We start from the raw sequence: 11,382 nt of genomic DNA, 5'->3' as shown, positions 1-11,382 counted from the left end.
ATTGAATTGTTTATTATATTTTGTGTGGAAATTGGATAAAATTGTAATAATAATTAATAAGATGAGATGAGAAGAAATACTTCTTGTATCCAAATGAGATATAAAACAACTGATATATTTTTTATTAAATGGATAGTATCTATTTTGAATGAAACAAAAATGGCCTTCATGACCTTGTATATACAATTAACCATTAGAAAATTACAAATGATCGCATTCCCTTACGTAAAAAACCCCATAGTCATTAAGATATTCCATAAATGTTGTCGGTTATGGTTTAACCTTTCTAGCCTCCGTGAATAATTGAACCCAAAAAGAAAAACAGAAGAAATTCGACACGATTTTGTAATGGGAGAAGATCATCACAAGGTCAATTGTCTATAATCCTTGCAACTTGAAGGCCACTAGTGCAAGTCTAAAAACGTGTATGATAAACAAAGGGAAATATCCCTTTCAAAGAAACCCCAAATAGGACCAGATCGTGGGAATAGTTCTAATATATATTTTATTAGAGAGAGAGAGAGATCGATCCCACGTGTCGCGTGTCGAAAACACTCGGATTAATTGACTATTTAGAACATGATATATATTTGGTTTGTTTAGAAAATTAATGTGCTGAGATTAATTATCAATTGCAATGCTTATGAAACATTTGGAGATAAAAATAAGAATCAACATATAATATAGAAAATGTTCATATTTTTAGTTCCCATCCAATGCCCAATGTTTCACACATTTATTAGACCAAGCAATCTCATACATTGAAATTTCTTCCACAACATTAACTTGTATGGCATGATGTGTTTAGCTTTCGCTAGCTGTCGCTTAGAGTGCAATTTAAAACCGAAATTTATAAACTCTAAGCAGACTAATATAGAATATATGCTTTTATGGAATTAATCATATATATATATATATATATATATATTGTCTTCATAACCTAATTGTCTAGCTAGCTAATATTCTCTAGTTTGATATAATTTTTTTAGTTAACAGATTAGAGACACGTTCATAAAATTGACCCAAATCAACTTGACAATGTTTGGCGTGGTTTGGTTGGGTTTTTTTCTTAATTCAATTTTCCAAGATTGACTAGGAGTAGTTGGAGTCGGGAAAATATATACATACATGCATCATGACGGCTAGCCTCTAACTGCTACCACATAGATAAATTTCTCTTTTATTAATGTGTTTCCTAGGTTTCATTCTATACTTAATTTTAGGGCAGATAATAAATAATATATCACTGTCATTTTCTGTATCTGATATTCACCACATAAAAATGGTACGCAATGATGTGATAAACCCATTAATGTTTACAACGTGGTTGAACATTACTTGAAAATTGACCTAATCAACCCATGCTGTGGCTTAAATGCATGCAAACAAGTAACTTTTTGTTGCATGTCATGTTACGGCATTTTTCCATATGGGAAGGCGGGTTCTTAATTTGTACAGCAATACAGGTAAGTTGCTAGAGGAAGGGTGTTAGGTGGACCTTTTTTTCCTTTTATTTTGTTGGCAGAAACGATAAAGCCAGCAAGGGATTTCTTTGCAAATTGTCGTTGAGAGCAATCTGCCCTTGCCTTTTCGTGACCTGCGTCGGGGTTTGAGTCGTTGACAACAGCTACCAGCAAAGTTAATTAAAAGCGTGTGGTCCACTAATTCACCAATATTTTTGTGAATGAAAACATATGTGAGGACGTGGCAATATCGGTCACTTGGCGTGCGGTACTGATGAGATATAAAAAATAAAAAAAAATTAATGCTAGGCTAACGCCCAGCATTAACAGCTGGATGGGTCGCTTAGTATAAATTTATTTTTTTAAATTTTTTATTCGTATTTTATTTATATTTTTAAATATTTTTTATAAATATGAAAAATTAATATATTTATAATTATTTTTTTAATTATTAATTAAAAAAGTTAAAATATAAAATGGGTCAAAATGAGATGTCAAAATAGTGTTTCTCGAAGAAAAAATTATATATGAGAAAGAAAAAAAACGCAGAAAAACCTTTAAACGGGGCCCCGTGTGTGTGTACACTCATCAAAACGGATTGGTGGTAGGTGAGACGGCTACGTTTTTCTTTCCGATTATGTTAAAAGCTACAACAAGTTTTGAATAAGGAGTGGATGGCTAAATTTGAGCAATCGAGTTACAATCCATTTATATTTTGTTTACAATTTATCAATAAATAATATTTATTTTTTAAATTCAAATTAATCAAATCAAAATGAAAATTAAAACAAGTATTTCAACATTTTATTTGAGAATTGTAGAAAAATTATAAAGTGGTTGTAACTCTATTATTTCTCAATTTTATTTGTTCATGGATGTGTCTCAAAATAAAGTATTCTCAAGTATTTTTAAATATATTTAAATATTTTCAGATATTTATTTTTTAAATATCATTCAAATATAAAATATTTTTAATTTCAAAATTTAAAGTTTTTCATTTAATCATTATAATTTTTCTAAACTCTCAAACAAAACACAAAAAATTATACAATTTTTTCAAATTTTAAAACAAAAATTATATTCAAACATTATATTCAAAAACATTTTTAACTTTATAATATTTTTATTCAACTTTTAATTTCTCATTTCTCAAAAAACAATAAAACATCATAACTCAAACTATTTTATTACTATTCACAAATATTCTAAAATATTCTAAACATCCAAACGAGCCATAAGTCTTATTTTAATTGGAGTTGAATAGGTTTTTGTATAGGTTTAAATTTATAAAAATTATATTTATTATCCCTTACGCCATATAATAATATGTGATTTGTTATTTTTATCTTTATATTTAAATAAACACATATTGATGTATAAATATATATATATTTAAGTTGAATGATAAAAATAATAAATCACATGTTAGTGTGTGGTGTAGGCATGATAAGTATCATTTCTCTTTTAATAAATAAATTTTTAGTTATATTTGAAATATAATTTTCTCTTAAATTTTTTATTGGTAAACAAATCGTTTCATCTTTTAAAATATAACTAAAAAATAATACTAAAAAGGAATAAATATTAAATTATTTGATAATCAAATATCACTTAAAACAAATTAATCTCAAGCCAAAAAAATTGTTGTTTAGTGTTATTTATTTACAACTTAATTTACATACAGTTTCTAAATAAAGATTGTTTGTATAAGTACATATAATTATAATTAAAAAAATTTAAAATTACAATAATATTTTTTTTAAGCTTATATTTTCCTCATTTTATTTGCATCGTATCCTACAACGTTGGGAAGCTGAAGGTGATTCTTCGTATCGGCTTGGCTTGGGGCTAGGCTAACTTGTTAGCTAGCCAGCTAAAGGTGGTAGTTGGGTTCCGGATGAATCCATATATATCTCCTCCATTTCCTTCCGGATTATCGACAGCCATGACTCATGAGTGTTTACTGTTTAGGATGACAACTTCCAGCATTTTAATAATCCATTTTCGTACTATAATAAAATTAATAATAATAATTTTTCTTCGTTTTTTTCTCTCTCTTTAGAACATTGTAAAGAATTATTAATCTGAATAATATTATTTATAAGTTTTAAATATATAATTTTTTTTATAAAAATATAGACTCTACAAAAAAAAAAAAGTGAACTTTTTACATTTCTTTATAATAGAATTCACATTTTTATAAAAAAAAAAATGTATACTAAACTTATGCATTTGGAATTTGTTTACGTAGAAATTTAGTTGGTTGGAGTTTGGTGGAAGTGGACCCTAGCTAGCCAAAGGATATTATTTTGATAAATTCCAAAAGACTCCAAATTGGATTTATGATCGATTATGGTCGGAAAGACAGTTCAAATGGTTCGGATTCACAACTTCTTGTCTTCTTCTGCTCTGCAGTCTGCACGTATTATCGATCGTGGCGGGCCTTATCTTGTGGAACAGTGTAGCTGTAGCACGAGACGGGTCGGGATTAGGGCAAATTTTTATTTATTTATTTTTTATACTCTTAAATATATATTTTTTTAAATCATCTCATTATTAAAAACCACTTCTTTAATTATTAAATAAAAAAATTCTTAAAGACCCAGTCAGGATCCAATTATCGGTAATAGTAGCATTTTTCTATCGTGTTATATAGTAGGATGAAAACGGTATCTGAAAATATTGTTTGAACTGTATCAATTATCCAAGGAAAAATGATACTATGCTAAGTTTGTTCCTCAATTTAATTGTTCATATACATATATATATTTTATTTTTTTAATGGTTAAAGAAATGACTATTAGTGTATTGATATATTTTTTAAAATGTTTAAACATATTTTTTTTAAAAAAATACAATTTACACTAAGGACACACTAAATAAGCAAATTATGATTTTTTTTTTATACATGGAGAGAGGAATTCCATTCTTAATTCTCTTAATAAAAAATCAAGATATTGTCAATTGATAAAAAAACTTTTAACAACAAATAGATAAATTTAAAGAAAAATAATTTTCACACAATATTTTTTACAATACTTTATACAACTATATTTTAAATAAAATGTATTTTTATAAAATATCTTATAAAAGTAACATAATTTTACAAAAATATCTCATTTTATAACATTTGTGTCTATCATTATTCATTATGCACTGTATATACGGAAAAAATGACTAAAAAAAAAGCAAAAATCACCGTTTGTCAAAAAGTAATATTTTTCTTTTTTTTTTTCCCCCGCCCCCGAAATGGAATCTCAAATTAACATACGTAATTGCTTAATTTGTTACCACCGTTTCCCGAACATGCATCTATCTAAGATTCAAAATCAACATCAACGTTACTGATGAAGAAAAAACTACGGAGAAATGCCGTTGTTGTTGTGGGCATTCTAAAATCATTGAAAAAATACCAATATTATGTACAATTTTAAGCGGAAATTTTTCGGTATTTGTTTAGAAAAAGTAAAAGTTATTTCTTTTTACTTAAGTCGCATATTTTTTCGATTATAATTCGTAGAACTTACATATTTTAGGATTATATAAATGTTTTTCTACAAAACACGTGAACAAGCGACACTTTAATACAGGTTTGAAGAGGAATTTCCTTGCCCAACTTGAAAGCAAATCTTCTTGTAAGGCTGAAGTCCAAGAAGTCCAAGAAGCCCATAAATGAAAATGAGTAAGATCAAAAGTCCGGTTCGGAGTAACGAGCCCTTAACCCAATCTACGAGAAATCTCCTTTTTACACAACCTGCAAGAGGAATGGTGTTGTAAATGATGAGACTCGTCAACCAGAGACCCCTTTGAGTAGTGTCTAGTTCTTGAGTATCTACTCACACAACATGCATAATATATTGGGAGCCTTTGATCTATTGACAAAAAAGAGGATGAAATGACTAGAAGGAAGACAAACTAAGAAAATGAGGTCAGATAACCACGCCGAATTAATAACTTTACCACCTGGACAACAAGCCACATTAATGATGTCGTCGAAGAATTACGCCGTATTTAAAAACTCTGACACAATGAACAGTATAGGGAACACAGACGTCATGGCAGCATGCACTATCTGCTCCTTAGGCCTGTAGTATAAATAACATATCTCATGTACAAGAATATATCTCTAATTTCTAAACTCTCTTACTTATTTGCTATATTCTAAGAATATTTATTAACTTTGGTATCAAAGATTACCCGACCCCTAAACCGTCCTCTCAAAGTTGCAGTCTTTTTTACCTTATGCTTGACTCGTTTTCGAATACTTGAGTTATCGAAGTTTGGCCCTAAATGTGTGAAATACGATGTTAGCACTTCTATTTTTTCACGACAATTCTACAATTTCACGTGTAAAGATAGATATTATATTGCATTCATAATTTAACTTGACAATTGAAAATCAATAAATACTAATCTCTCTACTTTATTCTCAGCTTGAATGAATGCTTATGATCTATTTGCTGATCAGAATCAAATTAGTAAAGGAAAATGTTAAATGTACTTACAAAAATTTATAAAAATTTATTTTTTACATGTCAATTATTGATATATTAAAAATTAAAAAATTAAAAAAAAACTAACGAAATAAATATTGCAAATAAAAATGTAAACATGGAGAAATACTAAATTACTAAAACCATATCTGGCCGTATCTGGGAGGCTAAGCGCCCAAGCCGAAAACAAAACGAAAAAGAGAGTAGGTGAAGAATGATGCCAAGGGGTCGGCAGTCGAGACTCGAGGCTCCATCGCAGAAAGCCGCGTGAAAGCAAGTATAGCACTCCTCGTGCGGCAGTTGTATGTAGACTGTAGTAGGCGAATGGTCATGTGGGTGACTCCACTGCGCACTACCTGCCTGCCAGAGTGCCCCCCTCCTCGATCCTCTTGTGTTAGGTGCAAAACCTTACGTGTTTTCGGCTTCCAGTCAAATTCCCTGACCTCTTCCTGTCCAGTATATTTCTATATTCCTAAATTCTCTCCCACCACCCAATTCCCATATATATCCCTCACCAACCCCAACGTCCCAATCAATGAAGATTAGATTACGCTCGCAATATAGTGTTACGTATGACTATGCACAACCAATCGCAAGGAATACCCATTTTTAATTCCATGGCCAAACTGCAAAATCAGCCATGAAACTTTGACTAGCTATAAGGATAACTACGTGTCAAATCTCACATTGGTCTTTCAGAGACCTTTTTCGACTGTGCTGTTAGTTTAACAGTACCAATTCCTGCGTTTGGGTCCTCGTTCTTACTGTTCTGCCCCTTGACATCATCTCCCCCTGCCATCACCTACCTGCAGTATATTACCTCCCAATCCAAACTCAAACCAAACCAGGGAAACACCCCCCCACAAGAAAATCGAGCTCGAACCAAACCTTTACCTTCTCTTTCTCTCCCTGGAAACCCTCTGATCTCCCTTTCCCAAAAGCCAAACACCGATGGAGCCCCACCAAGACCACCAAGAATTCATTTTCCGGTCAAAGCTCCCTGATATTTACATCCCCAAACACCTCCCACTTCATACTTACTGCTTCGAGAACATATCGCAGTTCAAAGACCGTCCTTGTATTATCAATGGCGCCAACGGTGTCACGTACACTTACGCAGAGGTGGAGCTCACATCACGTAAAGTTGCTTCTGGCCTCGACAAGCAGGGCATCAAACAGGGAGACGTGATCATGCTTTTGCTCCAAAACTGTCCCGAATTCATGTTCGCATTCCTCGGTGCCTCGTACATCGGCGCAGTGATAACGACCGCTAACCCATTTTACATGCCAGCTGAGATTGCAAAACAAGCACTGGCATCAAACTCTAAACTCCTTATTACTCAAGCTGCGTACGTTGACAAGGTGAAAGACTTCGCAAAAGAAAACGACGTGAAGATCGTGTGCATTGACTCTCCGCCGGAGGGCTTGTTGCATTTCTCTGAGCTGACACAGGCCGACGAGAAAGATATTCCGGCCGTGAAAATCAACCCGGACGATGTCGTGGCGCTTCCTTATTCGTCAGGGACAACAGGGCTTCCCAAAGGGGTTATGTTGACGCACAAGGGATTGGTCACGAGCGTGGCACAACAGGTCGACGGTGAAAACCCCAACTTGTACTTTCATAGTGAGGACGTGATACTGTGCGTATTGCCGCTGTTCCATATCTATTCGTTAAATTCAGTTTTCCTCTGCGGTCTTCGTGTTGGAGCAGCAATTCTAATTATGCAAAAGTTCGAGATTGTAAAATTGCTGGAGTTGGTTCAGAAATACAAGATTACGGTGGCACCTTTTGTTCCACCGATTGTCTTGGCGATAGCGAAGAGTCCCGACGTCCATAATTACGACGTGTCGTCGATCCGAACAGTGATGTCAGGAGCTGCACCGATGGGGAAGGAGCTAGAGGATGCGGTCAGAATTAAGCTTCCTAATGCCAAACTTGGACAGGTAGTTAAATTCATAATTTACCACTTACAATTACAATTACTCCAACCTAGTCCTTACTACATAATCATGGCAACTAGTTAATTTTCGACCTTACTTGGGCGTAATCTCAGTACGTATAAGAAGATGCTTGAAATTAAATTTATTTTATTTATAATTTTGAGATCATCTAGTCAACGAAGGAGTTTAATTAATCATGCATGGGAGCTCATTTTCCTCCGTACGTTAATATATACATCATGTTGTTGCTTGAATAATATATATATATATATATATATATATTAGTATTGCTTTTGGTGTGAAAAAAGCTGCACACCAATAACGGTTGCGCGCGACGTTGCTAATTATTAAAGTGGTGAAGAAGAGATCACGCCAGTCCATATTAATGTGATCAGGCCTACATATTTTTTCTTACCAAAAAAACCGGCCTGCGTTCCACCTAACAATTAAGATATCTGTTGTATTATATATATATATATATATATATTAGACATAAATTAAATAGAGAAATGGTCGTGGTCAATTTGGGCCACCTAAGAAATAATGGTGTGTATTTGTCACTAAAATTGTGAAAGCAGGGCTATGGGATGACCGAGGCTGGTCCAGTGCTAGCAATGTGTCTGGCTTTTGCTAAGGAACCCTTCGAGATTAAATCTGGGGCGTGTGGGACCGTCGTGAGAAATGCCGAGATGAAGATCGTTGATCCCGAGACTGGTGCTTCGCTTCCCCGAAATCAAGCCGGAGAGATTTGCATCAGAGGTAGCCAGATCATGAAAGGTATCATACATTAATTTCCTCGCCCCGGCTGCATTATATAAATATATAAATATATATATATATATTATATCATGTTCATACATTTTAGCTAGATCTCTGTCATGTTATTAAATATCCCAACAAAATCTCAACCTTATTATTGACCTGGTCACATTATAGGCCTTAAATATATGGAATTAGTACCTGGACCGTCCGGTACATTATGTTTAGATGGTTGCTTGGTGTCATAAACAAGGCAAATTAAAATATTACAGCTAAAATATTTAATACGTATGTGGATCGATGTTAACAATGGAGAACTGGGAAATTCAATCGCCCAATGAGAAATGGGAAGTAGACAGTAGTCCCCACTCCCAGCAGTACGGAAGGGGCAAGAAATAATTGAAGCCAGTACACCGGCCGGGATGCGGACGATGCTGATTGCTTGCGCGCATTGTCTTCATCATGCCGGGAACCGGCCACCCACTTTCACCAAATGATACTTTTTTCATTGGCAGCTACGGATTTCTATTTCTAATGAACTAGGAATTCATTTCCACCTTCGTTGGTTTTCATATGAAAATGGGTTCCCACTTGCCACAAAATCTTTAGCGTCGACCCTTTTGTTGAGTTTACATTGATTGTGGAAGTAAAAGAATTAGTAGGTAATTTCGAAATACAAACGACGTGGCAGTAATTTCACTCTATTACTATATGTTATATAATTAAAATTATTATTTATTCATGTATCAATTTTAATTGATCAGTCATCTTATACATTATAAAAAAGTTGCTTATTCGTTACCAATAATTTTATGTCAAAATTATTATTTTACTAAAAAAATGAGTCTTCTCGTCACATATAATCATTTTTATCGTAAATAACTCATCTTAAATGTTCTTTTTTTGCAGTGATATAATAGGATAAAAATGCCAAGTGTCTTTACCCCGAAATACTTTATAAGTACTAATGAAACAACACATTTTGAGAATAATTAGGCACTAAGAAATCAGGATAATCTCAAAGTTTGGCTTATCAATTTCATGGAGAGTTAAAATTAATTAGAAAGGTTTTTTTTTTTTATTATTATTATTTTTTTTTATGGGGAAAAGCATGTTAATAACTGAACCATTAAAATTTTGGTCAGGTTATCTTAATGACCCGGAGGCTACGGAGAGGACCATAGACAAAGACGGATGGTTGTACACCGGCGATATTGGATACATCGACGGTGATGACGAACTCTTTATTGTTGACAGATTGAAGGAATTGATAAAGTACAAAGGGTTCCAAGTAGCCCCTGCCGAGCTCGAAGCAATGCTGATCGCCCATCCTAACATCTCCGATGCCGCTGTTGTCCCGTAAGTTTTCCTACACTAGCTCTGGCATGCAGTGTTTCACGTGTTTAATTAATTAGGCTAGTTGGTCAGTATACGTAACTGCTTGACTTTGTTGAATGTCTGGTTATACAAGCTCATCCTCGAATTCTGTTTGAACAGCATGAAAGACGAGGCAGCAGGGGAGCTTCCTGTCGCTTTTGTTGTCAAGTCAAATGGTTCCAAAATCAGTGAGGATGACATCAAGCAGTATATCTCTAGACAGGTATGTGATGGATCATGTTCTTTTTTCTCTTCTCTCTCTCTTTATTTTTGTTATTGCTCAAGATTTCAATCGTGATGATCTATTCTCAAGAACTTTCGCGTTGCAAAAAGCTTAACCATATAATTTAAAGAAATAAGGAGGACGACAAAATCTATAACAAAAATCAGCATTGCCCTTTTAGTTATTCGGTCGTCGTACGCTTGTTTTAGGCAGAATGCAGCTAGCTAGCTGGCCACCTCAAATGATTAGGTGAACCTATAGCATGCATGCTATAATATATTAAGAGTAATGTTATTCGTTATCCTCTCATGATTTCATAATCTAATATTAGATAATTAGAGACTATTTATTATATTTTATTGGTGAACCTATCATCTAATGACACATTATAAAATGATAAGAAAATAGATGATAAATAGATTTTTTTCATATATTATATATATTTAACAGATGAATAAAAAATTTCCAACGTGGCAAAAGCAAGCCAGCCACCTCCAATTATGTTATAAATTACAAACTTGCAACCAAATGCATTTCTAGGTGACAATGACACCTAACTCTTAACTAAATTTCCAATTACTGTCGCCAATACCTAACTTCATGTTCATAATCGAAAAATTTGTTGTATAAGACTTAATTTCCTAGCTAATTAAATATATATTTATTTTCTCAAGTTGACTGTCGTGTCGTACTGTTGTGTGTGTGCAGGTTGTCTTTTATAAGAGAATCAACCGGGTTTTCTTCACAGACACAATTCCTAAAGCTCCATCGGGCAAAATCTTAAGGAAAGACCTGCGAGCGAGACTCACCGCAAATCTAGAAAATTAGCCCCGACCCCAAGTAAAAAATAAATAGAGGGTTTCAAGGGGACAGGCCGAGAGAAATGAAATATGAAAGCCTATTTGATTTTTACAATGATGTTGATTTTTTTAATGCCTAATCTGTAATATATAATATAATATCTGTTGCTCTGTGGAAGGAACCACTAATTACTAGCTAGGGGTCCAACATAGAGGAGTAAAGGGCAACGCTTTGTACGAATTTGTTTACGTAGATATATGATGTTAATGTTATGGACAACCGAATAATAGAAGCTTAAAAAAAAAAAAAAAGGGTTTGTGTTCAA

The 11,382-nt window shown here is 33.4% G+C and overlaps 1 protein-coding gene across 1 annotated transcript; it reads left to right on the top strand.

Moving 5' to 3' along the window:
- The first annotated feature begins 6,714 nt into the window (after positions 1-6,714).
- LOC121261020 (4-coumarate--CoA ligase 2-like) lies at positions 6,715-11,382 on the top strand. The gene is made up of 5 exons (XM_041163154.1): positions 6,715-7,900; positions 8,476-8,674; positions 9,802-10,015; positions 10,154-10,256; positions 10,965-11,382. Exons 1-5 carry the CDS (start codon positions 6,908-6,910, stop codon positions 11,082-11,084), a joined length of 1,629 nt encoding a protein of 542 aa, XP_041019088.1. The 5' UTR covers positions 6,715-6,907; the 3' UTR covers positions 11,085-11,382.

Source organism: Juglans microcarpa x Juglans regia, chromosome 4D (assembly GCF_004785595.1).
Source record: "Juglans microcarpa x Juglans regia isolate MS1-56 chromosome 4D, Jm3101_v1.0, whole genome shotgun sequence".
In the NCBI taxonomy this organism is placed as follows: domain Eukaryota; kingdom Viridiplantae; phylum Streptophyta; class Magnoliopsida; order Fagales; family Juglandaceae; genus Juglans; species Juglans microcarpa x Juglans regia.
Note: the sequence above shows the minus strand (reverse complement) of the source record. Positions and strands in the feature narration are given on the sequence as shown.

Excerpts from the sequence above, each read along its gene's own strand:
- LOC121261020 (XM_041163154.1), top strand. The coding sequence starts at position 6,908 with ATGGAGCCCCACCAAGACCACCAAGAATTCATTTTCCGGTCAAAGCTC. Across the intron at positions 8,675-9,801 it reads AGGTAGCCAGATCATGAAAG|GTTATCTTAATGACCCGGAG; the intron begins GTATCATACATT and ends AATTTTGGTCAG. Across the intron at positions 10,016-10,153 it reads TCCGATGCCGCTGTTGTCCC|CATGAAAGACGAGGCAGCAG; the intron begins GTAAGTTTTCCT and ends CTGTTTGAACAG.